This window comes from Natrix helvetica, assembly GCF_964273705.1.
Source record: "Natrix helvetica genome assembly, chromosome: 13".
Classification (NCBI taxonomy): domain Eukaryota; kingdom Metazoa; phylum Chordata; class Lepidosauria; order Squamata; family Natricidae; genus Natrix; species Natrix helvetica.
Window position 1 is genome coordinate 17,007,859 of NC_138557.1, and position 27,682 is coordinate 17,035,540.

The 27,682-nt window shown below is 55.5% G+C and overlaps 2 protein-coding genes across 3 annotated transcripts; one reads left to right on the top strand and one right to left on the bottom strand.

Moving 5' to 3' along the window:
- Positions 1-1,170: 1,170 nt before the first annotated feature.
- On the top strand, positions 1,171-10,979 carry PLK1 (polo like kinase 1). The gene is made up of 10 exons (XM_081966037.1): positions 1,171-1,698; positions 4,907-5,075; positions 5,255-5,399; positions 6,283-6,376; positions 7,321-7,540; positions 7,618-7,779; positions 7,870-7,947; positions 8,910-9,064; positions 9,999-10,181; positions 10,554-10,979. The coding sequence occupies exons 1-10, from the start codon at positions 1,303-1,305 to the stop codon at positions 10,752-10,754; spliced, it is 1,803 nt and encodes a 600-aa protein (XP_081822163.1). The 5' UTR covers positions 1,171-1,302; the 3' UTR covers positions 10,755-10,979.
- Positions 10,980-13,338: 2,359 nt separating this feature from the next.
- ERN2 (endoplasmic reticulum to nucleus signaling 2) lies at positions 13,339-27,340 on the bottom strand. Of its 2 annotated transcripts, XM_081966039.1 has the most exons (22): positions 27,219-27,340; positions 26,508-26,631; positions 26,367-26,400; positions 26,080-26,152; positions 24,825-24,897; positions 24,586-24,708; positions 24,305-24,406; positions 23,090-23,348; positions 19,000-19,078; positions 18,767-18,917; positions 18,203-18,309; positions 17,619-17,792; positions 17,212-17,371; positions 17,024-17,114; positions 16,536-16,725; positions 15,921-16,020; positions 15,621-15,820; positions 15,269-15,416; positions 14,927-15,054; positions 14,718-14,841; positions 14,541-14,608; positions 13,339-14,379 (listed from the first exon to the last, which is right to left on the bottom strand). In XM_081966039.1, the coding sequence occupies exons 1-22, from the start codon at positions 27,303-27,305 to the stop codon at positions 14,203-14,205; spliced, it is 2,772 nt and encodes a 923-aa protein (XP_081822165.1). In that variant the 5' UTR covers positions 27,306-27,340; the 3' UTR covers positions 13,339-14,202. The 2 variants fall into 2 exon arrangements, with proteins under 2 accessions (XP_081822165.1, XP_081822166.1); XM_081966040.1 differs by lacking the exons at positions 26,080-26,152; positions 26,367-26,400; positions 26,508-26,631; positions 27,219-27,340 and having other exon boundaries at positions 17,024-17,117; positions 24,825-25,429.
- Between the last annotated feature and the right edge of the window lie 342 nt (positions 27,341-27,682).

A 27,682-nucleotide genomic window follows, 5' to 3' on the forward strand; every position in this document is an offset into this window, starting at 1 on the left:
CCATATGAATTGAAATACTTAATGAGTATATGGATTGATAATTAACAATGGAAAATTATATTTGGAGTTGTGGATGATTGATGACATTATGGTTAACTGAAAGTATAAATGGGCAATATGAATTAATGGGAATCTTTTGTTTTAATCTTTGTTTTTACTCTCCAGAGATGGGCGGTATTATAATTCTATAAAGACTTATTGTTATCTAATAGATAATTATGGATTCAAGGAAATAAGGGCTGTCACAAATGAAAGAATATTAATGGTAATTTGAACACATAATGCTCAATGAAATATTTAGTTATGTTTAATGGATAACCAGTGACTTTATTTTTAATTGTAAAAACTTGTAACCAAACGACATACTTGATGAAATTGAGGAAAGTTGTTTTTTCTCCTTGCTTTTGTTCTGTATGTGTTGTCTTGTTTTCTTAAAGATAAATAAATAAATAAATAATCTCATTAAAAAAATAAAGTCTTTGCTGACCTCCCACAACAGCCTGGGGTCAGTGTGGCTTCGCATTCAGAAGGGAAAGCCTGGCACAGCTGGGGAGTTAAAAACAAGGGAGCCCATGGTCCACTGTCTCTGCCCTTGGGGAGGAGGGGGGGCAGGGGACCAAGACTGGAGCAGCGCCTGCCTCCCCTATACTGCATAATCCTGGCTGCATTTAGTGCCGTCCCCAATTCAGCCCAGGATCCACCAGAACAACCCCGACAGCCCGTTCCACCGGACGGGAAACTCCTCCGGGAGTCCAGTCTGAATCCCCCGGTGGGAGCGTGGCCTGAGAGAGGAGCGGAGAAGAATCGCCCGAGACAAGCTTTCGGGCGGGGAAGGGGCGCTCCCGGCCCGGCTCCTTCTGCAGCCCCCCGGGTCTCCAGGCTGGGCCCTCCGCCCATTAAGGGACTGGCGAACCGGACTCCGGCGGGCTCTGGCCAGGCTTAAGCCTCGCGTCCTGCGCTCCCCGCAGCCTCAGGCCGGAGGGGGTTCCCGTGGAGGGCAACCCCCCCTCCCCCTCCCTCCCGGGCGGAGGCCAGGAAGGCGCGCGCACGGCGGCGGCGGGGGGGGGGAGCGGCAGGGGCGGCGGTCGAGAGCGCGCCAGGGAGGCGGTTCCCTGCCCGCCCCTCCCTCCCTCCCGTGGTGCTTAGCGGCGCGGGAGGCGGGTTGGCGTTTAAATCCTGCCGGCCAATGGGCAGCGCGCTCGGCCGCCCGTAACGCTCCGGCTCCGGCTTCGAAGGCTCCGGTGGCGGCGGCGGCGCTGAGCGAAGGAGGGAACGGGCGAGCGGGCGTTGGCGGCGGGGGCGATGAGCGCGGCGGTGCCCGGCAAGGGCTCCCGTCCGGCGGGGGCGGCGGCGGGGCAGCAGCCGGCGGCGTCGGCGTCCTCCTCCTCGGGCGCGGAGAGCCGGGCGGTGCCGCAGGTGCTGGTGGACCCGCGCAGCCGCCGCTCCTACAGCCTGGGCCGCTTCCTGGGCAAGGGCGGCTTCGCCAAGTGCTACGAGATCACGGAGGCGGAGAGCCGCGAGGCCTTCGCCTGCAAGGTGGTGCCCAAGGCGCTGCTGCTGAAGGCGCCGCAGAAGGAGAAGATGACCATGGAGATCGCCATCCACCGCAGCCTCCAGCACCGCCACGTGGTGGCCTTCCAGGGCTTCTTCGAGGACAGCCACTTCGTCTTCGTGGTGCTCGAGCTCTGCCGGCGGCGGGTAGGCAGGGCGGGAGGCAGGCGGGCGGGCGGGGAGGGGCCAGGCTGCCCGGATCTGCTCCTCGCTTCGCCCGCGCCCGGCCCGCCGATGGCCGGCGGGAAGGCGCGGCAGCTCCCCCTCCCGTCCCCCCGACTCCCTTTGGCTCCAGGGGGGGCCAGGAAAGGAGGGGGGACTCTCGAAAGTGAGCGTTGCCGTCGGGGCTGCGTCCCCCCTCCCTCCCTCCCTCCCGCCTTGGCCTGGAGCCTTCCTGGCGCTCCGAGGGAAAAGCGCAACGGCTCTGGAGAACTCTAAAGGCTGCGTATCGAAGAGACCCCCGACTCTCCAACGGCTTCTCTTCCTCCCATCCATCGCCCGCCTGCCCCCCCCCCTTGCCTGAAAGCAACTGGAGTGGGGGGGGGACTTTATGATGGCTTGGACAGGTCCTCCCCCCTCCCCCCCTCGCTCAGGTGACCTTTAGAAATGAAAGAAAAGCCCTTCATCATGGCCAAAGACCAGCAAAAGGAGGGCGGGCTTCAAAGAGTTAAAGAAACATAAAAGATACATGAGACTTAAACCTAGAAATATTGAAACTGCCCGTAGAACCTGGAGGGAGGGTAGGAGTGCTATGTACTGGGGGGGGGGCTGGCAAGCCACATCCGAGGCTGCTGGGCACTCTGGAACTGGGGTGTCAAACTCAGTTTCATTGAGGGTCAAATCAGAGTTGTCTGATCTTGGGGGGGGGGTCAACATCACTCATGTTGGGGGCGGCTGTGAAGGTCGAGTGCTCTGCTGGTCAAGGCACCGCAGGCCAACCCTTCGTTATTTCCAGATCTAAGCACCCTGCGGGCTGCATCTGACTCCTGGGCCTTGAGTTTGGCACCCCTGCTCTAGAATAAAGCACTAGAACTGGTTTATGGCCCAGGACATCAGTTGAATGGGATGTCGCCTTGCTTGGCCCCCTTCTCATCCCAGGGCCTGGGGCTTGCATCCTACTTTGAGTGAGGACCCTTCATGAAGCATGCCTATTGGCTAAAGTAGACATCTGTCAGTTGAGGAGCCTCCTGCACTGAGGTCTAGGAAGGGACATAAGGAGAGAGGGTCTTGTGGGAGGAGGGTTGGCGCACTGACCAGTGGCAAAAGGATCGGTCCTCCCGAAAACCTAATTGCTCCTTCTTTTCTTCTTCCAGCCATTCACCTCTTGGGTGTCTTGATCAGAGTTTGTGGGCTGGGTTGTGGGGGCTGATCAGGAGGAATCATCCCGTTTCCCCCTATATATATATATATGGACAATGATGACAATGGATGCAGCTAAAGGGCAAGGCCAGAGGGGGATCCCCAGAAGCCCACGGGGTTCTTAGGTCTTCTGGGGTCTTCCCTGGTCTTAGCTGGGCAGCCAGATTCTTGATCTGTCACTGGTACCCACATTGGCAGACTTTCTATAGCTTGGCCGGGGCATCTATTTCCAGGGGAGGAAGAGATGCCCAACAAATGCCTCCCTGGGGGATGCGATGGTCCAACTGTGGCTGGGCCATTTCTTTGGGAGCTTTACAGAATGTGCCAGAAAGAGCTGAGTCATTGGATCCAACTGCCCGGATGAGCTGTTTCCCATGGCTTCCTCTCTCCTTCATGCCGGCAGTTGCTTGTAGTATCTTTTCTGCTGGAGGAGATCCTGTGCTGCTCCTGGTGTAGAATTGGAAATGCAGGTCTCCTAAGTGGTAGCAGGAGCTGTTTTGGCACTAGAGTCCTTGACCAACCATGGCTTGGAGGGGTGCAGGTGTTGTACTTCTCCAGGAGGAGACTCGGCTGGGGTCAGGGCAGACCGGAGGTGACCGGAGGCCACTAGTTCAGTTAAATCCTTTGATTTAAGGGGGGGGGATCCGTGCCAGTGAGTTCTTGTTGCTGGCACGAGTAGGGGGTTGGTAGCAGGAGGCGATTCTTGATTGAAGGCATTTAAGTGGAGCAGCTTTGGGAAAGGGGTTGCTTGCAAATTTAGGGATAGCTAATCACTCACTCTGGAGGTGGATTTGGCTGGATGGTCTTTTTCAAGGACACCATTTGGAATTCAGAGGTTCAACCTGAGGACTTTTTGAGCCAAGGAGAAACCTGCCAAGTTTGAATTTTGAGCAAAGTGTGAGGAGGAATCCGTCACCTTCAGAGTTGGGGAGGGAGGGAGGGAGGGATTGGTGCTTTGAGGGTGCCATCGTTGGCCAGGGGAACCTTACTTCGGCTTCTCCAGTGCAAGTGGAAGTGGGGCGGGGCTGTTTCTCCTGGGGACAGGGGAGCCACCCCACCCACCCCCAGTTTTGGAGGCAGGGGAAGCTATGTCTCTGGATTGGGTTTCTATGTTGCTTGGGGGGGGGGCTTTGCAGTGTTTTCAGGGCAGTTTCTTTTTGCCTGGTTTTCCTACATCACGGCTGGTGTGGAGCTGGGAGAAGTCCCGTCCGGTGTCACTTTCACAATCATTGTGGAGGAAGTGGGAGTTGTGTGCTGACACAGCTTTCTGTGTGCCTTTGAGGAGAGGCAGCAGCCTGAGAGAGTTTAGAGGAGGGGTCTCCAACCATCGCAACTTTAAGACTTGGGGATTTCAACTCCCAGAAATCCACAGCCTGCATGTTGGACCCCCCCCCCAGCCACCCCCCCCCACCCCCCACCCCCCGGTTTAGAGGATGAGCGGCTCAGAGGTCACATCAATTGTGGGGCTCCTATCGCTGGGAGGGTAGGACAAAAGGGCTGTTTGGATGCCTGCTAGTTCTTTACTCAGCTTCCACAAGTTCTGTGTTCAAATCCTTCCGTAGCCTCTTGGCACAGGGTAAAACCTGGCAGATTTGCTCCTCTCGAGGGTGGGTTTTCATGGCTCTTATTTGCAGGGTCTCCTGTCACTTTCCCAGTGAGGAGGCCATGGACTGACTGGCCCTTAGTGTGATGAGTCTGCCGTAGGAACCCCTACGTCATTTACAGAGGAGGGGGCTTATTTTGCTGGGCGAGTAGTGAAAATCTTCCAGATCAGGTCTTCTATTTTGTCAGTTTAAGGGCTGAGATAGGGAGGCTTACAAGCAGCATGCCTGGTTTGAGTTCCCCCCAGAGGCTCTGAATGCTTTTATGAGACCCCCCCCTTTCATCCTTATTTCCTATAGTGGGGAGGGGGGCGGCACTTGCCTCTTCTGAGCGCAGCTTCTCACAGTGCTGCCTGGGCCGCTTTTCTCTCTGCCCCTTCCCCCCACCCCCCCAGTCCCTTTTGGAGTTGCACAAGCGCCGGAAAGCCCTGACGGAGCCCGAGGCCCGCTACTACCTGCGCCAGATCATCCTGGGCTGCCAGTACCTGCACAGCAACCGAGTCATCCATCGCGACCTCAAACTGGGCAACCTGTTTCTGAATGATGACATGGAGGTGAAGATCGGTGAGTGGGCTGCGGTCCCATTCTCTGGGCACGGCTGAGACCCCCCGGCCTGGGAGGGGTCTTGGGCCATGGAGCAGGGGTTGCATCCTCTCCAGGATGCTGAAGCAGCCAGCAGGAACGGTGTGGCTGTTGCCCAGTTGTAGGCTGGACTCAGGAGCCTGCCCCTTCTGTCTGTCCAGGTGACTTCGGCCTGGCCACCAGGGTGGAGTACGATGGGGAGCGGAAGAAGACTTTATGTGGGACGCCAAACTACATTGCCCCCGAAGTGCTGGGCAAGAAAGGGCACAGCTTTGAAGTGGACATCTGGTCCATTGGCTGCATCATGTAAGTTGGGGTGGGGGTGGGGGCAAAGATACGTGGAAATCACAAGAGGAAAATTACACAGCACCAGGGACCATGGGGGAGGGGAGAGTTTTGCCCACATCTCCCAGTTCTGCAAATTGGGGAATGGACAAATAGGAGTTCAGTGGGACTCTGCAGAACTTGCTCCAAAGGTGCTTTCTTCCAAAGGCAAGAGGATTTCCTATTTTTGTAGAAGACGTTTCACTTTCCATCCAAGAAGCTTCCTCAGTTCTGACCGAATGGTGGGGAATGGAAGGATTTATATTCCTTGCAGTCATCTGGTTGTTAGCATTCTTTCTGATGGCCTCAATGACTCTCAGAAAGAGTCCTAATGACTGCAAGGAATATAAATCCTTCCATTCCCCACCATTTGGCCAGAACTGAAGAAGCATCTTGAATGAGAAGCAAGAGGTCTTCTAGCAAAACCAGGAAGTCCAGTTGCCTTTGAAAGAGCATGGCCTGGGCAGCCGAGGATCTCCATAGACACCTGCAGGGGCTCCCCAAACAGCAGAGACAATTCAACAACCTCACCTTATAATCCGTGGCTGTTTGAAGTCCCTCCCCAGGATTCTCGGGCGTGATTTCTCGTTGGCAAAAGCCACGTTGAGACACCAGGGACTTGAGAGGCCATCAGCTGGTGGCTCAACCTCTGGAAGCCTTCTTGCATTGTGCTTGGGGGGTTCGGGTGTGGCCAGTGCAGAGAGTGAAGGTGTTCTCGTGATGCCAGAAGTGGGACCGGGGAGCAGAAGTGGCTCTGCCATCTGAAGATCACATTGGCAGACCACCGGGGGGGGCAAAGGGGGCTCCGGTCCCCTGGGCAGAGGAGGCTTTGTGGGAGCTGTTCTGAAGCTCTTTCTCCTTGCAGGTACACCCTCCTGGTTGGGAAGCCTCCCTTTGAAACCTCCTGCTTGAAAGAAACCTATATTCGGATTAAGAACAACGCATACACCATCCCTACGGTGGGTTCTTTTCGGAGCTCCCAGCCAGGGCGTCCTGGGGGAGCTGCCCGTCAGGACTTGGGGCTGGGCTGGCTTTGCATTTCCCACCCACCCACCCCCACCACCCCTGGTCTGCTTGGACGGAACGCAGAAGACGTGTGTCCTTGTCTCCTCTTCCGTCAAGCTTAGCCCCGGGTGGGCTGCCTGGGACCCCCGCTGAATCACAGCTCCCCCCTCTTCCCCTTGTGGCTGTGGGAGCCGCCCTCCTAACAGGTGGCAGTTTGGCAGCATTTGGCCGTTGCTCCCTTTCAGTGACTGAAGTCTCATGCTGCCCAGAGTCACTTTACAGGGGAGACGGGTGGCATAAAAAGTAAAACAAATAAAATAATGTTTGTAAAAATAAGACTGCTCCATCCTGCTGCTTCAGCCAGTTGGCTTGATAGCAATAGCACTTAGAGTTACTGTGTTTCCCCGAAAATAAGACAGGGTCTTCAGACTCCAGCGCTTGGCCTTATTTTCGGGGAGGTCTTATTATTATTGAGGTTCAGGAGGTGGTGAGTGTGGCCACCTCATGGCTGCTGCTGTGTTGCAATATTTTCAGAGAGGGCTTCTTTTAGTGCATGCACTCAAAAGCCCGATTGGGCTTATTATCCGGGGAGGTCTTATTTTTGGGGAAAGATGGTGCTTCGTAGTGCTCCACTGCCCTTTCTGAGCAGTTTCAGAGTCAGCCTCTGTCCCCCAACAATCTGGCTCCTCATTTTGCTTCTTGAGCTTTTCAGACATGGTTGAATTGTGCTCTTCTGCAGCTCATTTTGCTTTGCTTGGAATCCAGCCGAGAAGTCTCTGGTCCTAATGCTTGGCACGACCCTTATAGCCTCACGAAGGGGGACGAACGTTGGTGTGTGTGTGTGTGTGTGTCGGGGGGAATTGTGTAGGAATGGCCTGTGGACCTTCTCTCCGTCCAGCACATCAACCCCGTGGCTGCTAGTCTCATCCAGAAGATGCTACAGCATGACCCGGCTGCCCGGCCGACCATTGAGGAGCTGCTGAACGAGGAGTTCTTCACCACGGGCTACATCCCTTCGCGGCTGCCCACCACCTGCCTTACGGTTCCTCCCCGCTTCTCTCTGGCGCCCAGCAGCCTTGACCCCAGCAGCCGGAGGCCTCTTGCAGTGGTGAACAAAGGTGAGCCGGGGCGATGTTTTGGAGGGCCCCCCCTGGGCCCTGCAGCTTCTGATCCTGGCGAATCTTCCCTGGTGCAGGTCCAGAGAACGCGGCCCTGGAGAAGGTGCCCGAGAAGGAGGACAAGGCCGGCATCCTGATGGAGGCCGGACAGCCCCTGCCCTGCTACCTTCCCGACCTGCTGCAGCAGCTGATGCGAGTCAACGCTTGCCGTCCCGCGGAAAAAACTCCCGTCAGGCAAGGTGAGGACGGCTGGCCGGAGGCTGTGCTTTTGAGCCTGCCAATTCGGGTGCAATTCTTCACGCTTGCATCTCTTTGTTTTTTCCCCCCAGAGGAGGCTGAAGACCCCGCCTGCATCCCCATCTTCTGGGTCAGCAAGTGGGTGGACTACTCTGACAAGTATGGGCTAGGTAGGTAGGTGGTCTGGGTCAAGCAATGGCCCTTTGGTGGGAACCCTCTGGAAGCAGCCCCCGTCACCCCAGCTGATTTTTCTGCATGTTGTGTGAAGGAAAGAAATAGCCTTGGGACAGAGGAGACCCTCTTGGGGGGAGGGCCGGTTTGCCCTGGACTTGCCCCCCAAAGGCCCTAAAACATATGGACGAGGGACAGCCGACGTAGAATTGATGCTGGGTGAACTGAAATTCAAAGTGGTTTGACAAATTTGTTAGTCTGTCAACACTTGCGGGTTTCAAACTGCCCCCCAACCCAGGGAAAAGGGGTTATTTTGCACTAATTAGGCTGATGACATTTGCCAGAACTCCAGCAATTTCTCTCTGTTTTGCTTTCCTCTTTTTCTGAATTGAGTTAAAACATTTAACTGATTAACTACTATGAAATCAAGTCTTGCTGATATTTTCCCCAAATAATCTGTCCCCCACCTGCTCCTTCAGGTCTCCCAAGGACTCACTGCCTGGCCCTGCAATGCCCCCCACCCCCATAAAAGCCATTCCTTCTTTGCTTCTCCGCTCCGGAGGAGTGAATGATGGGTCCCGTGGCCACGGGGGCAGGGCAGCAGCCGTAACGTCGGTCGCTGGTCATGAGGCCACTGTTCAGCTCCTTTGTAATTCAAACGGTCGCTGAATGAATGGTCATAACTCGAGGACTGCCTGTAATTTGTTTCTTTTAAGAGTTCTTGGTTTTCTGAGGGAAGGAGAGAATGCTCTTTCCCAACCCAGCTCTTGTGCCACTCGGGTCTTTCCCCATTTTGTGGGGACAAAGGGGGAGCGGAGATGCCTCCGTTGTCTTGGCCAAACGCTCCCCGGGGGCCGGCAGGATGGGCTGCAGTCTTGTTCTCCTGCTGGGTCAAGACAATCCTGCGGGATTGCGGCCCGATCCAAGGCAGCTGAGGATGCGCCCGTCTTCTCTTCCGCAGGCTACCAACTGTGCGACAACAGCGTTGGGGTCCTTTTCAACGACTCGACTCGACTCCTCATGTACAGCGACGGGGACAAACTGCAATACATTAACCAGAACGGCTCTGAACTGTATTTTAACGTGCTCTCTTACCCGGACACTTTCAGCAAGAAGGTGAGATGGGGAGAGGGCGCTTGGGGCGCTGCCCTACCCTTGCCTCGGTTTCCCCTTCCGTCTCTGATGGGCGGGAGGAGGGTCCCCTCCGTTGCAACCTTGAGCCTGTGCTTGAAGGGGCATTCCGTCTGGACGGGAGGAAAAGCCGAGGCCCAGAGGGGGGGGGGGGGCTGGGGGTGGTCAAAAGGCTTGGTGGGCGGGTGCTCCCACCCAAGAGATTGGCAAAGGCTGTGGGGGTGGGGGAAGGCTCTGGCTTTGTCCTGGCAGGGGGCCGCCTGGTGCTGTGGCTCATCCTAGTTACTTGCGGGATCGTATTCTGCCCCATACATCCCTGCGACCAATCCGCTCGCACAGAGAGGGACTTCTCCAGGTGCCGTCCACCAGACAGTGTCGAGGGGCGGCGCCTAGGAGTAGAGCCTTCTCTGTGGCGGGCCCAGCCCTGTGGAATGACCTCCCTCCGGATATTAGGACGACGTCCGACCTCCGCTCCTTCAGAGTTAAGCTCAAGACCCACCTATTCCAAGTAGCTGGCCTGGCTCATCCATGATCCAACTATATCGCTCCTGACGGGTTTTTTATTATGTAATTCAATAGAATTTATTTATTGGGGTTTTTAAATATTGTGACTTTTTAATTGTTTTAATTGTTAATTGTTTAATTGTTTTTTAGCTATCAGCCTACCTCCTCCTTGTATACGTTTTATATACGTCCTTGTTATATGTATGTCCTGTCCAGATTTGTATTGTATTGTATTGTACTTTGTATTTTATTTGTTTTATTGTACGCCGCCCCGAGTCCTTCGGGAGAGGGTGCGGCTTAGAAATAAATATTCTATCTATCTATCTATCTATCTATCTATCTATCATCTATCTATCTATCTATCATCTATCTATCTATCATCTATCTATCATCCGCTCGGCTCCGTTCCTCCCAGATTAAGCTGCTGGAGTATTTCCAGAACTACATGAGCGAGCACTTGCTGAAAGCTGGCGCCAACGTGACTCCCCGGGAAGGGGACGAGTTGGCGCGGCTGCCCTACCTCCTGAACTGGTTCCGCACCCGCAGTGCCATCATCCTGCACCTGAGCAACGGCACCGTGCAGGTCAACTTCTTCCAGGTGAGGAGGAGTGGGCCACAGAGCCCCCGGAGGGGGTGGGGGCAGAGAGGGAGGAAACGCTGCTCAGGTGCGAGTGGAGGGAGGAGCCGATCCATTGGGGGCCTGCCCTTCCCCCAGGGACACAGAAGCACTGGCACCGCTCCCCCCCCCCCATACCCACCTGGCTTTCCTGGGAGGAAAGGAGGCAGACCAAAGGATTGGGAGCAGCATTTCTGGAGTTCTTGCACCCGCCGGGCCTGGGGTCCTCCTAGCTGGAACCCCAAACCCCTTCTCAGAACGGGGTCACATGCTTGGTTTGCCATTAGGTACTGCTGCCTCCTGATGCTAAGCAAGCCCCCCACCCCCCACCCACTGTCCTTTCTTGGCCCACAGGACCACACCAAGGTCATCCTCTGCCCCTTGATGGCCGCCGTCACCTACATCAACGAGCGGCGCGAGTTCCACACCTACAAGCTGGCTCTGATCGAGGAGTTTGGCTGCTGCAAGGAGCTGGCCAGCCGCCTCCGTTACGCCCACACCATGGTGGAGAAGCTGCTAGCCTCTAAATCGGGGGCCACCAAGGCGCCAAGCTAGAGCCGGGGGAGGCTCTGCTTGGCTCAGAACTGTGCGCCCCCCCCTGGACAGCCCTTCTTGGCCCCAGGCTGCTTTGGGGAGCCGGGAGCCCCCTTGGCCACAAAAGGACTGTAATTGAACGGGATGCTTTTTCTCAGATTCTGATAAGAAACCCCCTGCCCCCCCCCCCCCTTTTTCTGTCCCCCCTTCACTGTTTTATACTCACTTTGAATAAAGAGAAGCCTTTGGCCGTTGATTCCTACGTGAGCCTCTCTCTGGAGGGGAGTCCGGGCCCTGCACTGACGGACGAGGGGCTTGTTGCTGGTCAGGCGGCTGCAGGCTGGGCTTGTGTGCCTCACTGGCCTTTAACTTTGACCGTGGCGAATCGGTCCTTTGCTTGCTTTGTCTTAGGACTGGTGACCCTCCCTCAGCTGAGCTTCTCAAACTCTCTGAGCCCACCAAGGCCTCCCACAGCTGGGCAGCCCTGAGAAGAAGGGGGAGTGTGTGGTCGGGCAGCAAAGGCGGCTGTGGCCAAAGAGAGTCAGGGGGCAGGAGACCCACTTATGTCCCTGGCTGAAGGAGCTTTGCCTGACCTCTGCACCAAAGCTGGCCTCCATCCCAGCCCTCCTTGTCTTCTTGGGAGGGGGCTCACAGCACTGACGTTGGCCAGGCAGCATGACTTAAGGCAGAAGGGAACGCAGACCCTATTTTTGGGAGTATAAGATGCACCGAGATTTTGAAGAGGCAAATTTTTAAAAAGTTTTGCACTCTGCAGACCTCCCAAAAATGGCCAGATTTTTGTGAAATAGGGTCCATTTTTTTGTCAAAAGGGGCATGCATAGCCTTTAGGAGGCTTCCAGAGTGCCCCTGGAGGCTGGGGGCAAAATTTAGCAAAATGCGGCCCACTTTCCGCTCATTTCTGCCCTCCCCAGCCCCCAGGAGCACTCTATAAGCCTCCTAAAGGCTATGCACAGCCATTTTGGCGAAGAGGGCGGAATTTCGGGAGGCCAAAATGTTGTATTCAGTGTATAAGACGCACCCAGATTTTCAGCCTCTTTTTTTGAGGGAAAAAGGTGTGTCTTATACTCCAAAAAATACGGTAGGAAGCAAGGGGGAGTGGCTGTCATCACCCCCACACCAGGCAGGTCCTCTTGGCCAGGCAGGGTTCTCGCATCTAGCCAGCAACCCTGGGTCCCTGGACTAGGGATTTCCCACGACTGCGCCTGAAGCCCCTCCACAAGCAGTGAGCAGCAGCCTTCAGCTGAACTTCCCCGGGGAGATCCTGGAGGTTTGGTGCATCCACAGGAGAGCGACCCCCAAGTGATGGGGGGGGAATGGACTTGACGAGGACCAGCAAACCCAGGATGGAGGGCTCAGGCGGAGGGGACCCTTTGTTACGTGGATGTGCTCCCCACCTCAAGGTGTGTCCAGAATGGCCCCACTCGGACAAGGAGCCCCCGGGCGCAGCAGTTGCTGTCGTCTGTGGTTCTCTGTGCCCTGCTGGCATTTGGTGGCTGCATTTAAGGCCCTTAAACTGTGGAGCCCCTGATGGGTTGAGGAAGCTCTCCTTGTCCATTCTTCTCCCAAAGGGAGTTTGTGGGGATTCCCCCCTCCCAGAGATGGGAGCCTCGATCTTAATTGTCATCACAGTTGGAACACAGAGCCTGGCAGGAATATTTTAAATTTCTTAAAATCTTAAAAGCGTTTTAGGCGTGCTGCTGTTGCTTCCGTGGTTTGTTGCGAGAGATTTTTATCACTGCACCTAAACATAGTTTGCCAAATAGCCTTCACGCAACAGACGCTTTGAGGTGTTTGTCTTGGGATCAGCCCCCTTTGTGACCCAATGGACTGAACCCCCTTTGGGCCACCAGCAGGACCAAGAACCAGGTCAGGGGCCACACTGGCTCTACGCAAGGACATCAGAGGGTCCCAGTTGCACCTGTCCTTGGACGCAGACGCTGCCGGAATGTTCCACGGTTGCTTCAGCCAGTTTGAGAGTAGAGGTAGTCCTCAACTTATGACCAGTCACACTTAGCAACTGGCGTTACAGTGCACCTCCCTGGGAGAGTACTTAGGCCCCAGATGCCATGTGCCAACAGTTGGGGGGGGGGGGGTTTCCAGGGTCACGTGACCCCCAATTGGAGTATTTAGCAACCATATTTACACCATTTGTAAATACTAACTACCCCATCCTCTGCTCACGGTTTTTATGACCGTTTTGCCTCCCCAAAAACACCTTTTGCTTTTGGGCTACATTGGCCCCTAGCAAACCATGGATTTGTTTGATGATTGCAGCCACAAAGGAGGCGGGGCGGGGGGGGGAGGATGATTTACCCAACTCAAGATCCACCTGAAGCCGCCTTGCGTATCTTCTAGGACTGGGCCTTCATCAAACATGGCAGCAGCCGCAAACGCAGGAGAGTGAATCTTCTCTCTCGGCAGCCATCTTTGCTCTTGTGCTAATCTCACCTGGCTCAGTAATGATCAGAAAAGACCGGCTGATCTCTGGGTGGCCCCAGGATGCCTTCCTGCTCCTCTTCCAGTGAGGGTCAGGGCTGCGGGGAGCCATCCGATACTTTGCTGGCTGCTGCCACGACAAATTTGGCCAAATGTTTTCCTGAAGTCAATCTATTGTTTGTCGCTTTTCCACAATCCGTTAAAATTGTCTGATTAAAAAAATAACAGTCTGACAATGCGGCTGATGTTCAGATTGATCTAATTCTGTCTAGTACATCAAATCATGGCTAAAACCAGTCCACAGCTGGGCTTCTGTGTAAGTGCAATGAATTAAAAGGCAGTTATGACATTTCCTTCTCAAGGGCAGCCCCTGCACGGCCATCCCCTTCCTCCTGCTGCTTCCTGGCTGAAGAAAGTGCCTTCCTTCCTGACGGCCATCCAGCTGCAGAGCAGAGGCCGCCTGCTTGCTTCCCTTCTGTGGCCTTTCTGTATATGCTGCTAGGTTTTCTTTTAAACCCCAATTTCCAGATTTCTGCTACTGACCCCCCCCCCCACTCCAGAAGGTCTCTGAGGCAACTGGAGGTGCCCCCTCCCTCTCCATTCATGATGAGCCTGGGAATAAAATGCCATTGGGGGGGAGGGGGGAGAAGGAGGCAGGGCAGAGCCCAGCCTGAGCACCTCTGGCTGCCTTTAGAGGAGGATCCCTTCTCTGGAATGGCCACAGCAGGCTCAGGTTACGCAGTGCAGCCCATGTGGACAGGTGATGCTCCCCTACTCTCTTCAGGTGAGAATTGAAGGGAAGACAGCAGATCCTCTTGGGAAGCCCCCCCCACCTCTGCTTCTCTCTGCCTAAGGCCTCCTGGAAACCCCAGGGATTAGCTTCTGGCCCCGCATAAACACCTCTGCTAGGGAGCTGGTGGGGCTTGGATGCCCTGAGCTGAATCGGTCCCTCCAGATGTGGAGCTGTGGGAACGCAGGGGCCGAGAAATGCCCCGTCCTTGTGGAATGCTCTTCACTCCTCCTGGCAGTAGTATCTCCGGAAGAGCCGCTCGGCAGCGCATAGGCGCATGGCCTGATGAGTGTGGAGCAGGAGGCAGGGGAAACGGTCCAGGAAGTACTGGAGGAATCCATGGGGAAGGCTGCCAAGGGCCTCCTGGACGTTGCCGGGCAGTTCGTAGTAGTGATGCTTCTGAAGGAGAAAGGGGCCCCCAGGGGACAGGGCCACACTCAGAGACTGAAGGGGGACAGGGGGTGCCCGAGGGAATGGGGGAGAAGCCACCCACTCATGTGCCACTCAGCCGCAGAGGGCCTGGCATTCCCCAAAGAGCCCAGCTGGGGTTGGCATGGTACCTTGTTCCTCATGGCCCGCAAGAGCTCCCGGACTGAGGTGCCCTGGTATCTCCGGAACCTCCTGAGGTCTGCGGGGGAGTGGGGAGAGAGTGAGAGGGGCCAAGAGGGCCAACAAGGCTCCTGCAGTAATTTCCCTCCCCCAGGAACACGGGGGGCGCAGAGGGGGCCGGCACCTACCTGCCTGTAGTGGGGCCGAGAGATGCAACTGCCAGTTCCCTCGCACCACCGCCAGGCTCCCGGCCTCCAGGGGGCCGACCAGGGGCCCCTCTGCCGGCTCCTTTTCAAGGCGGTCACTGACGTCCTGCAGAGGGGAGAGAGCGTGGGCAGCAGGGCAGAGCGCGACTGAGAAGGGCAGCCGGGAGGAGCGTCCCCCACCCAGGACTCACCTGGAAGAACTGCAGCTGCTTCTCGGGGCCCCAGAAGAAGGGGTGGCAGAGCACCTGTGCGGCCGAGGGGCGCAGGTGGGGCTCACTGCTGATCATGGCTTCTATCAGGTCCCGCCCTACTATGTGGCCTGGGAGAGCAAGCAAGCAGGGACCTTCAAGAGGTTGTCCAAGGATTCACCTGCCATGCAGGGTGAAGCCGAGGAGAAAGGGCTCAGCCATGGCTGAGGAACAGTTGAGCCAGGGAGGTCGTCCCAGGAGAACCCAGGCAGGCAGGGTGGAAGGAAGGGGGCTTCCCCACACATGCTCCCACAGGGCCAAAGCACCCCACGGCAGCCCCCTTACTGTGAGTGTCCTGCTGGAGCCTCGGCAGTTGATAGGTGCCTGCCAGAATGTTGGCCTGGCGATGGAAGCTGTGCCCAAAGGGATGCTGCCCATGGGACAGGACGTAGTAGAAGACGCAGCCGGCGGAGAAGATGTCTACCCCACAGGTCTGTAAGAGAGCAGGAAGCCAGGGCCAGAGGCAGCCGCTTCCTTGAGTCTTTGAAGGCCCAAGGTTAGATTTCCCTCCTGCCTCTTCTCTGGGCCTCTCTTTCCCCTGGGATGACACCCTGGGCGGAGGGCAGGGCAGGGCCAGGTCCCCAAACTTCCCAAACTCTCAACTCCCAGACCCCAAAGGGAGCTCGGCTGTTCTCACCGGGCTCTCCTGGGCGTCCTCCCTGAGCATCTCGGGTGCGATCCACCCCTCGGTGCCAGGGATGCCTGAGCCGAGGCTGAAGCTCTGATGACCCCGCTTCAGCTTCTTGCACAGGCCAAAGTCGGAGATGACCGTTCGGAGCTGCCCTTGCCCGTCGGGGCCTGAGATCAGGATGTTGCAGGGCTTCAGGTCACGATGAGCTGCCCAGAAAAGGTCCTCAGCACCAGCCTGGATGACACCCAGCCTCCGTTTCAAGGGGAGGGGGAGGCAATGGCCCTCGCTGGGGGGGGTGTATCTCACCTATGCTGAGGGAGTGCAGATGGGCCAGTCCGGACATGGTCTGGGTGAGCAGGGAGAGAGAATCCAGGGCCTTTCCAGGGAAGACAGAGCGCTCCACATACTGGAGGGGGCAGAAGGGAAGAGGCCAGGGCAATCCTTGCTGGGAGTCCCCCCCCCCATCAAGTCTGTCTCCCCCACCCACCCCCAGCTATGTCGGAAGAGCCATCAGCTCTGACGGCCTTCAGAATCTGCCAATCCCCCCCCACCCTCCACCCTCCCCCGGAGGCGATCTCTTTTCAGACGAAGTGCTCAGCAGCGTTTGGGGAGAGATCCCTCAAGTCACACAAAGTTGTTTCTGTCCCTCGGACAGACGCAGCTGGATTTCCTGTCATTTCCGAATATTTGGGCTGGTGGGGGTGGAAGTCAGGGTCCCCCTGCTGAGCTCAGAGGGGCTTCCCCAGGCAAGGAAACTAGGCACAGCATCTGAAGTGGCGGCCAGGCGGGGCCAGCAGGCCGGAGGGAAGCATTTCACCAGACAGCTTCATGCAATGCAGCCCTTGGGGCACGGAGACCAAACAGGGCAGATTCATATTGGCAGGGATGTGAGGGGGTGGAGAGGGGGGGCTGCCTCCTCACCTGCTGCAGGGTGGCAGAGCAGAGCTCCAGGGCGATGTAGTGGAACTGCCCGTCGGCCTCGGTGCAGAAATAACGGACCACGTTGGGATGTGTGTCCGACTCTCGCAACAGCTGCACCTCGCGGTCCACCAAGCGGACGCTTTCCGGAAGCAACCGCTTCACAGCCACGTCACGCCCATCAAAGCGGCCTCTGAAGGAGGAAGCCCCTCCAGGTGAGGCAATGGGGAGGAAGGGCTTCTCCTCTGGGCCCAGAATGCCCACCTCCCTCGTCCAGCAAAGCCCTCGCTCAGCCTCTGCCCTCTGCCGTCTGGGCCCCCTCTGAGGATGCCCAGCACTTCGGCCTCCTGGACCCCAAGAGGGAGGCTCGTCCAGCTGCCTCTTCAAGGTTGGGCCTGAGCAACCCAGGACCCTCGGCCTGTAGGACCCTACAGGAAGCCCCTCAGTTGGAAAGCAGGGCTGGGCCCTTTTTTTCAGCAGCTGCCACTCACCGGAAGACAAAGGTGCCCCCGGCCCCCCGGCCCAGCACCTCCTGGGCTCTGAAGGAGAGCTTCCCCACCGTCACTGTCTCTGGGTCAACGCCTGCTGAGGGGGAGAAGAGAGGAAGAGGAAGGCCCCCTAGGGGCTCTTGGACAGCCCCCTCCCCAATACACCCTCTGCTAGCTGGGCAGGTACCCACCTGGACCAGGGCCCTGAAGGGAGGCTTTATCCGCCGAGGCTGAGGAGAAGGGCAGCTCTGCCCCCTGGTCCAGTTCCAGGGACCCTTCAGGAGTCCTTCTTGGGGAATGGCTGGAGGACACAGGAGGCTGCTGGCTGGAGCTGCGCTCAAGAGGGGCCCTCTAGGAGAGCGGCAGCAGGAACGAAAGGGGAAGAGACCACCTGCCTTTACTGTTGGGCCCCCATCATCAGGCTGGGGGAAGGACTGGCTACATCCTGGCAAAGACCCCTCCCCAATAGGGCCCATGAAATGGCCTCCTCTAGCAGCTGGCAGGGACCGAGGGGTGCCTCTCCTGGCTTGGCCCCGGGGCCCCTGCAATCCTCCCAAAGCACAGAAAGCTGGAAGAGGATCAGATGAAGCCCACTCACCCAGAGCAGGAGGCAGAGGAGCCCCCCGCCCCAACAGATGGAAGCCACGCCAACCACAACCAGCTCCCAGCTGCCAAAGGAGGGATCCACTTCCACTGGGGCCTCCTTCGCGGCATGATCCCCCCAGGGCCGACCATCAGCCGGATCCTCCTGCGGGCCCTCAGGGGCCAGGAACTGAAAGAGACCGGAAGCTCTTGGCAAGGACGGAGGGGGACACAGAGCCACCGCCCAGCCACAGGGCCTGGACCTCGGGCCTGGAAGTGGGGCCAGCCCGGCCGGGTCTTTTGCCTCAGATGCCACCTGCAGTGGGGAAGGGGAAGAGGAGCAAGCACACCCTCTGCGTGTCTTTCTTGCTCCCCCCCCCAATTCCCACAATAGCTCACGAGCATTGGGGTGTTTGCAAGAAAAGCCTGGGAGACCCCAGGGCTGAATCGCTGGCTCTGTGCCTTCTGACGAGGACCCTGGGTGAAGCAGTCGGGAGGCTCTCCCCCTTCTCTTAGGAGGCCATCGTCACCCGGGCTGGAGGACTCTGCCCTGCAGCCCCCTCCCCCATCATCCCTTCCCTCCCCTCTCTTGCCCCCTACCTCTCCGAAGAGGCTGTGAGCACGGGAGTCGTGTGGGGCCCTCCGCAGGCTGCCTGGAGGAGCCCTCAGCATGGTGGTGTGGACTAGTGGGGGCATCTCATGATGGCCTGGAAGGAAGGGGGCAGCCTGGAGTCCCCCTGCTGAGTTGGGGGCCCTCCCCAAGGAGAGCTCCCCATGGCTGAGCTCCACCCGCCTGCATCGCCCAAAGCTTCAGTTATGCTGACTGTGGTTCTTTTCCTCAACTCCCACCCCCGCTCTCTTCTAATGCTGATCTTCTGGGACCCTCAGCTGCCCCCAAATCTTCTCTTCACAACTTCCTCCCCCTCCCCTTTCTGAACCTCAGAGGCTTGGCACCCCCCACCCAGGGACCAGAGGGGAAAGGGGGGGGGGTCAGCCCATGCCTGCCAGTATGCACACACATGTTCTTATGCAGAATGGCAGCATTGAAAACCATTCAGTCTGGGGAGGGGGGGCTTTCTTCCCCTACCATTCAGGGCCTCTGGGCAACCTCTGGCAGAAATGGAGGCTGTCTCTCAGGGTGGGCCCCAGAGCCCAGGCACTCACCTATCAGCAGCCACTGGCTGTGGGGGAGGAAGATGGTGCCCGGCGGGTACTGGATGCCCGTGCTGGGGGTGATCTTGCACTCACCAGACCTTTGGAGGGTCACTTCACGTGTGGTGGGACCGCTGCCCTGGGCCAGAGAAACCCCCTGAGGCTGCAGGAGGCAGAGACAGGCCAATGATCACCAGGACCCCCCCCCCACCTACCCATCCCTCCCCCCCCCAGGGAAAACTCACCACCAGGGCCATGCCTTCATGCACCAGGGACGTCAATGCATAGAAGCCCCCCGCATACTTGCCCACATACAGGGTTGTGCTGAAAGAAAAGGGGGGGCAGCAAGGGTGAGGAAGCCCCTCCATGGCTCAGAGTGCTGTCCTGTAAATTCTGTGGAGATTCAGGAGGACCTGAACATCTGGAGGCTGAGCTCTGGTAGGCAGGGACAGTCTAAGGCAGCATCCTTCAACCCGACCCCTAGGGTGGCTTGGGGGGAAGAGGGTTTGCACGAAACAAAAACGGAATATAAATCTATTCACTCCCCAACTGCACTGATGGATAAACCATTCCCAGGCTTAGAGAGGCACAAATGGGTGGCTGGCAGCCACAGTGGCTCCTGTCCCCACAAGGGCCCTGGAGGAAGGGGCTGGGCTGCAGGGGCTGACATGGGGAAGGTCAGGGGCAGGGAATTCCCTTGCAGCCCCTTCCATTCATGGCTCCCCTGAACCAAAGAAGCAGGAGATCAAAGCTCCTGCCCAGAGAAAGGCGGGGCTTGATGTCGCAACGACACAACATGCAAACTTGGGGCTCCAGGATTGCTGTTGATATCTCTGTTGCTGGAAGATCCTTTCTGGATCTAAACCGTTCTGAAGGAATGGTGATAGTAAAGGGCATGTACTTCTGATCTCAGGGGCATCGCAAAGCCCCTGATCGATCCAGGAAAAAGCTCTTTTTGCCAGCTACAAGAGAAGCAACCAATATGGCTGCAGAAGGTTGGGACAAGCCCCTGAAACAGAAGCAGCACAGGAGAGACAGTGTGTCGAAATGGTGAGAATAATCTTTATTATTAGAGAAGAAAAAACCCAAAAGACTAGTCAAAATAAAATTGAAGACAGAAGGAAACAAGTGGCGAATTTATCCTGGTTTAAAACTATCGTATTATCTTTTTCACTTTGATTTTGTTTTTTTTTTAATGGATGACTTTTTACAAATGCCTCTTACTTTTAAACTGGACTGATCTCCCCCCCCCCTCTTCCTTTATACTTTCCCCATTTTTTGTGTTTGTGAATTAAAAGCCTCTTTCCTCACAAGGCTCAGCCGGATCGCAATCTTTAAACATTTTTTTTTTCTCTTTCCGGAGAAAAATGGGAGTTTAGAAAAAAAGAGCCAAAAACAGAGGGAAAAGATGTTAACACTGTCATCTAGTGGCTAGAGGCTTGGCAACATCTGATATTACAAAACTATCGGCTTGGTTTACCGAAAGGGTCAGTGGAAAAAACTTCACTGAATTTGTTTGAAACCTAGCAAAAGCCTTGGATGTTTTAGTGGCAGTGTCTATAACTTGGAAAAATGGCACAATATGAAGAAGAAAAGGAACTAACATTGCAAAAAATTATGTTAGAAATTCAAAAACTCTTAGTAACTACAGAGAGAATTGAAAAGAGTCTTGAATTTATAGATCAAAATACAAAATATCAAAATACAGAAAGTATGGAGGGAAGAGTTGAGAATACTTATAAAACAACGATGAAATTTGAGGACAGAGTTCAAAAAATTACAGAGACATATGAAAGTGATAAGAAAATTGTTGACGTTGACAGCAAATCGAGGGTGGAGGGAAGTGATAAGTGTGGAATATGGAAAGGAGAGATCAATGAACTGGAACTCTATCTCAGATGTCAAAACATAGATGAGGATAGGGGAAAAATTTGGCAGAAACAATGAGAGTAATTTCGGCAGAAGCACCAGTGATAACAAAAATCAAGCAGATGAAAGGAACAGATGGAGGGTTTCGAATTCTTTTAAGATATCCAATGAACAAGTGGTCAAGAGAAGTCCACATAAGACTTATCAAGAAAACAGAATACAGATTCTACAAATGGCAAGAGATATTGGACTGCACTATTTCTGGAAGGATACAGGATGATGAAATGAAATGTCACAATAAAATTTAGTTAAATCTAGTTAAACTTTGAGTATTATGTATAAGATAAAGTAATAATAGCTATAGTCAAATAAATGATCAATAATGATAATAAAGCATTTATAGATACTAGATTGATAATATGAAATTTTATATAAACTGTAAGTGAGGATGATGGAGATGATGTTGAAAAGCCTTTTTATAAAAGATAAATTATATAGAGTAGAATATAAAGATGTAATATCATTGGATGATTTCAGGATGATGTAATGAAATGCCATAATATAAATTTACTTCAAATTTAATATGCCTCATATAAAAAGGATGTAATAATAGCTATGCTTAATGGATTTAACAATTATAATAATTTGTATAAATGTATATTAGATTGATGATACTAATAATGGAAAAAACATGGAATTGAAAATTATTAGAGAATGTTATTAATGCTAAAATAATAGAATGATTTAGAATAGGATACAAAAAAAATTCTTTATTATTGGATATATTGAAGATGATATAATGAATCATCATAATATAAGTGGATACATATTTAGAATACCTTGTTTAAAATGGAGAAACAATAGTGATAATTAAACAAATGAAGTACAATAATAATGTATACAAAGATATTTGATTGACAATAAGTGCTTTTTGATAAAGCTCAAGTGTTGAATATGGAAAGGACAGAGAAAGATTTTGTAACCAATCGAAACACTGTATGTAGTTGAAGAGGTTTTTTATGTTATATGTTTTGCGTGTTTATGTTTGTTTGAAAATAATTTTTTAAAAAAAAAGCTCCTGCCCAGAGAGAGGAGGTGTGGTAGCTCATGTGCAGCCAGGATCTCTTTCCCAGAAGCTCCTGAAATGGTGGGTGTCCTTTGGGGAAACAGACCAGGGTTAACCCTGAGGCAGATGCTGCCCCCCCTCTGTCCCCCCCCCCCCCCGGCTGTTTTCCTAGCAACCAGGGAACCAATGTCTGGCCCTCTTGTACCAGAGGCCTGACCCCCACCTGCAGCCCCCCACCCCACCCCTTTTCTTACTCCTTCCCAGGAATTCTCTGCGACTTCCCAAGGGAGCCCAGGGAGGTTTGCAAAAGAACTCAATCCCCCATGAAAAACCCTTCAACACACCAACCATAAAATGAGTCTTAAAACTACGAAAGACAAAGCAAAGTTCGTTTGGGAAAAAGAAAAACCATCTGAAAGGCTCCTTGGTCATGAAGCAGTTATATGCATACATGCCCATACACACACACACACACACACGTGTGTAAACATGCATGTCTATATGATTCATGCTCTGCCTTTCTCTTCTGGCAGGCAGCTAAGAATAGTTTAAAGCAACATCGATTAAAACCAATACTACGCTGGAATCAAAAGATTAACTAAAGTTGGAAGGGGACCTTGGGGGCCATCTAGTCTAACCCATGTCCCAGCAGAAATCACCTCGGACAGGAGGGGCTGTTCAGCCTCTACTGCAGTCGAGGCAGGCAGCCCACAGCCCCTCTGCATAAGTAACCGTTGGCCCAGGAAGGAAGTGCCTGCTAAGGCTCAGTCGGATTCTACTGTCTGGTAACTTGACTCTCTCTGGCCACGTTCTGCTCTCTTCTGGGTGAGCTGCTTTCAGGCACAGTGTAAACACACACACACACACACACACACACACACACACACACACATGAAAACACCCCTTTGTCTTCCCTGTTTCCTCCTGCCTCTTCTCTTGGCCTATCCCAGAGTCAGCCTGGGGTCTTCTTGAAGCCTGATGAGGCACTTAAGGTGCTCTTGGTGCCACCAGGTTGCACGTCTGCCTCCCAGCCTGTCTCCAAACATTCCCAACCGACACAAAAGCCTCACTTGCTTTAGGAGGCCTATCAATACGTTCCTCTTTCTCCCGTGCAGGCAGCCCATTTGGGGAGGAGGCTGACTGTTGCCTCTTAAATGGCCCTTGAAGGTCTCTTCCAATTGCAGCCTGTGATTTGCACAGTTGCCCGGAGCTCTTAAGGACGGCCAACAAAAAACGAAGCTCAACTTCTTCGCTTTCTGTGTCTCTGTTTCCCCTCTTAGGCTTCCCACAAATGCAACTATGCCCCCCCCCCCGGTTTTTTTGACAGAACTGCTTTCCTAGAAGTCACCCCTGAGACCCCCCCAACATGCCCTCAAAGCTCTCGTAGGGTCGGCACTTACAGCAAAGGGGCCTTGGCCGCAAAGTCCTTGCCAGTCCGGAAGGTCCAGTTGAGGAGGGGGATCTTCTGTGCGTGCAGGATAAGGTAGCGCAGGCTCTCCATGGCTATGCTGAGGTGGGGTGCCCGACGCAGGCTGTCCTGGTGCCAGTTGTAGACGCCCACTACGGGGGATCCATAGTCCTGCACCCAGAGCACCTCTCCGCTCTCCTTGCCCACGGTCACCAGCCAACTGTCTCCGCTTGAGGCAAAATGGGCCATGCCTGTGCCGGGGGAGGGCAGAGGCTTTGCTATCCTCGAGTGCGGATGCCTGCCAAGTGCTAATCACGGGGTCAGTCGAACCCCTAAATCCTGGAGCTGGGTCTCATCTCTGATGGGATCTGTCAAGCCCAGCAGCCTAGACCAGGGGTCTCCAACCTTGGCAACTTTAAGCCTGGTGGACTTAAAGCTGGCTGGGGAATTCTGGGAGTTGAAGTCCACAGGGCTTAAAGTTGCCAGGGTTGGAGACCCCTGGCCTAGACCGACTGGCAAGAGGGAGACTTTCAGGGCTGAGGAGGAGAAGCTGGGATATCAGTTTCCAGATGTGAAAAGATCACACACGTTTAAAAATAAGCTTAGATCACACAGACTGGCTGATGGAACCAACAGCTTTTGTGGGGAGAGCCTAATATTTAATAGCAGATGTGCTGTTAAAATTGGCACTAGGGGTGGGTGGGTGGAAAAGCTCCGGCTGCCCTCATCTGAACCAGGGCTGGGTGGCTGCCGGTTTTAATACCGGTTCGCAACCAGCACCAGCACGCTGTTCAATGTAAATTGTTCTTCGCGCACGCACAGGACAATTCCCAGTGAATTGCACATGCACAGTCATTAAGGATCAAAATGGTGGCGGCCCAGTGGCAGCAAGTTTGGGGGCTCGGCAAGCCTGGGTCGCTACGAGTTCTGCAACCCAGGCCTGAATTCCAGTACCGGTTCAGCCTAAGTGGGAGCAACCCACCTCTCGTCTGAACTCCCTCCCCCCAATGAGGTTAGAAGGGCTGCCCTCCTTCCTTGCCTGCACTGTGACCCATGGCGACATTCCCTGGAGTTTCACATTGCTGCTTCCCCTGCCAGCTGACAAGGAAGGAAGGAAGGAAGGAAGGAAGGAAGGAAGGAAGGAAGGAAGGAAGGGGGTGTGGAGAGGAGAATCCCGGCTGCCACCTTGCTCTGCCCAGTTACTCACTATAGTCGGAGTCCTGCTCATGGATGGAAGCGGAGTAATCCAGGTAGGTGGCATTCCACTGCAGCTCCCGGGTCTTCGTGTCATACATGGTGATGACGTACTCTGCGGAGGAGAACAAGGTTGATTTACCCTCTCTTCCTCCTTCTCTCTCCCTCTCTCCATTTCTCCCTCTCTCCATTTCTCCCTCTCTCCTCCTCCTCCTCTCTTTCTCCTTCTTTCTCTACAGGCGGCTGTTTCTCCCCCTGAACCTTCTCAGGGACGGAGGCCCAAGGGATGCTTACCACTGCGTCCGATGAACAGCAAGGGGCTTGTGGGGTGCAGCCCATCCCAGGCCTCTGGCGACAGCACGCTCTGCTTCTCCCCCGATGCCGGATCCACAAGAAACCAGGTATCCTCCTTTTTCCCTGGATAATTGAGGAGGGAAGACGTGTATTCCGGGGCACTCCAACCCCTTCCAAGTGGAGATGGGCTCCAGCCTTTCACAAGCCCAGGATGGAAACAACCCCCCCCCCCAAAGCACCTGTGTAGATCATGCCGTCAGAGCTGCGGCACGGAGAAGACTGCACCAGCTCCGGGATGGTGAAAGGCAGCTTCTACCAGAAAAATAAAAGAGAAAGACACACACACACACACACATCCTACTTAGCTCAAGATCACCCTTTAACTAAGAATGGTGGACTCATCAAGGCGGCATCTGTAGCAGCTGATCCAGCATGGCATTTTGGCACAAGATGCTTGGAACATGTATGATGACCTCTGTGCCAACAACTATTGGTGTGGTAGACATGAAGATGCCCCTGGAATTATGCACCCTCAGCCTTCAGGATTCTAGGGCTTCAGGATGCCTTTAAGTAAGAACCTCCATTCACACAATACAAGAGGGAGTCAATTATTCCCTTTAACCATGAGTATCCTATGGATAGAATGGAATAGAAGAGAACAGAATAGAATAGGACTCTGGAAGGAACCTTGGAGGACTTCTAGTCCAGCCCCCTGCTCAAGCAGGAGAACAATCTTGAGAAATAAAGCCCACAGCAAACAAGTAGTAGCCAGGAAACTCTCTCAGGTGTTTTTAATTGCTCAGGAGTCCTCGTGAGTCTCTAATCGCTTCCACTCACTTCTTTAAGGCCATCATAGCCTCTTATAGGGTTCGTTTCCCCGTTTGTAGATACGATCGGGCCACGGGGGAAGGGAGAGACTTGCAAGGCGAACCTGCTTTGCAGCAACCCTTATGGTTCTATAGAATGATGTGTCATTGTTGTTGTTTTTGGGTTGGGTTTTGACCATCCCGTGCCCGTTTTGCTGATGCCAGGAAAGGAAGGAAGGAAGGAAGGAAGGAGGGGTAGCGATTGAGAAGTGGGGGAACTTTAGACGAGGTGGGCCAGCTGCCGTTACGCAGAAGATCTAAGGAAAACTGAAGGGGGTTGCTTGAAATATTTTATTTTGAAAAAACATCTGGATGTTGGAGAGAGTTGCCCGGGGGGGGGGGGTTCTGTTTTGGCCACCTGGCTGCTGTCCAGATTGAAGGGAGAATCAGCCAGATGTTGGATGCTGTGGACATAACAAGCTTCTGAGTGGCAAGTTGTGTATGTGTGAGTCTTAACGGGAACAAGGCAGGACTTTGAGGATGCAGGGAGCCCTTCCAGCTTTCTCTCCTGCCCCATCAGGGAAAATGTCTGCAGGATGGCCCCTTCCCCTTGAGCTCCCCAGGAGGCAAACTCAGCACCGGCCAGCTTGACTCAGGGGTGCCCTGTCCCCCTTTCTTGGCTACTTACCATCAGCCCCCCTTTGTCCTTGCCCCCCACCACATACAAGCTGCCGTCGCTGGGGTCGGGGAGAAACGCGGGCCTGGGCAGAGAAGAGGAGAAGGACGCTGGCCAGGCAATCCGCCACAGGGCCGCTGGACCACCAGCGGAGAGCAGCCCCCCCCCCCGTTGCTCTCAGCCGCCCTCGCCTCCCCCCCCCATCGGCTGCCTTATGAAGCGGGGGGGGGGCAGGCGGCGCTTTGGGGTGAGCGGGGCGCGCCTTCTCCCCGCCCAGAAGCTCGGCCGGCGCCACTCACTCGGGCTCTTCGCGGGGCACCAGCAGAGGCGGATCTGAAAGCAGAGCAGCGCCCGTCAGAACCGGGGAGAGCCCCCCTCTGGACGCTCTTGGACGGCACGGGAGTTACAGGAGCAGCCCCGGAGCCCCGCGCGCCGCTCACCCTCCTTCAGCGTCCACCGGGCGTCCCCCGTGGCCGGGCTCACTGCGCGGAGGCGCCCGTCCAGCGTGGCTACCAAGAGCGGCGCCGACTCTGATTCCGCCGCTGCGGAACCGCCAGCCAGAGTCTGCGGAGAAGGCAGAAGCAGCGGGTGGAGCCGGAGCCAGATTCTCGGCCGCGCCGTCGAAGGTGGCTTTCCGGAAGCCGCCTGGCACCGCGGGAGACCGGACAATCCCGCAGCCGGGAAAGGCGAGCCGCCCCGCAGAGACCCTCTTAGCGCGGCGCCCGTCGGGGGAGGCTGCGAGTTGCCGGGCGCCGAAGAGAGCGGACTCCCTTTGGGGACTCCAAGCCAGCGCCCTCCGTCCAAAGCCAGACGCAGCCCAGCCCAACAGGCGATTTGGGCGACTGGAGGAGAGGGCAGCGGCTCTCCGGCCCATCGAGGATCAGGCCGGCTCCACCCGCCGCCAGTGGCTCCGGCCTCTCCATCTCCCATCCTCCCTCCGCGCTCTTTCGGAAGCTCAGCCCGACAGACCAGACCCCCCACGTCAGTCTGCCCGAGCGCGGGTCCGCCAGCCGCCTCCGCCGAGCCTCCTCGCCCGCCTGGCCGCCCTTCCGTGGGAGCAGAGCTGGCGGAGCTCTGGCCGCTCGGCGGACCGCTTGGGCAGCTTCCCCTCGGGGAAGGAGGGAGGGAGGGCCGCCGCGGCCCGGCTTTACCTCCGCCACCACCACCACCAGCAGCAGCGGGAAGCGTCGCGGGGTGGGCGCTCGGCGGTGGCCGGTCGGGGGCTGCTCCTCGCCCATGGCAGCCCTGCCACGCCGCGCTTCCTGGCCTGCGCGCCACCCCTGCCTTCTGCCCGCGAGGAGGAACCGGACCCTCCTGGCCGGCCTCCGCCCCAGATCCGGTTCCCGGACGGCACCGGCCTCCGGCGCGCCCGCCTCAATTGCCTCGCCCCACCTCGCCCGGCCTGAAACTCCCCCAGAGGCCCCTGAATGGATGTGGCACACCTGCCCCGTCGCCCGCCAGAGCCTCTGGGCAGCCACGAGGACGGCCGAAGGGACGGAGGTCCGTAGTTGAGCACAACCCCCCCCCCCCGAGGGATGAAGAAACAGTTCGCACCACGCGCCCAGCTGGCAACCCCGGTGCACAATCACTCTGGCTGCTTCCCACGACGGTGAAT

What these genes read in the sequence shown, in the direction of transcription:
- PLK1 (XM_081966037.1), top strand. Translation starts at nt 1,303, where the DNA reads ATGAGCGCGGCGGTGCCCGGCAAGGGCTCCCGTCCGGCGGGGGCGGCG. An exon ending in TCTTGCAGTGGTGAACAAAG is followed by an intron (nt 7,541 to 7,617) that starts GTGAGCCGGGGC and finishes TCCCTGGTGCAG; the next exon opens with GTCCAGAGAACGCGGCCCTG. An exon ending in AAAAACTCCCGTCAGGCAAG is followed by an intron (nt 7,780 to 7,869) that starts GTGAGGACGGCT and finishes TTTTCCCCCCAG; the next exon opens with AGGAGGCTGAAGACCCCGCC.
- ERN2 (XM_081966039.1), bottom strand. Translation starts at nt 27,305, where the DNA reads ATGGGCGAGGAGCAGCCCCCGACCGGCCACCGCCGAGCGCCCACCCCG. An exon ending in GTGCCCCGCGAAGAGCCCGA is followed by an intron (nt 26,153 to 26,366) that starts GTGAGTGGCGCC and finishes TTCTCTGCCCAG; the next exon opens with GCCCGCGTTTCTCCCCGACC. An exon ending in CAGCCAGTGGCTGCTGATAG is followed by an intron (nt 18,310 to 18,766) that starts GTGAGTGCCTGG and finishes CCTTCCTTCCAG; the next exon opens with GCCATCATGAGATGCCCCCA.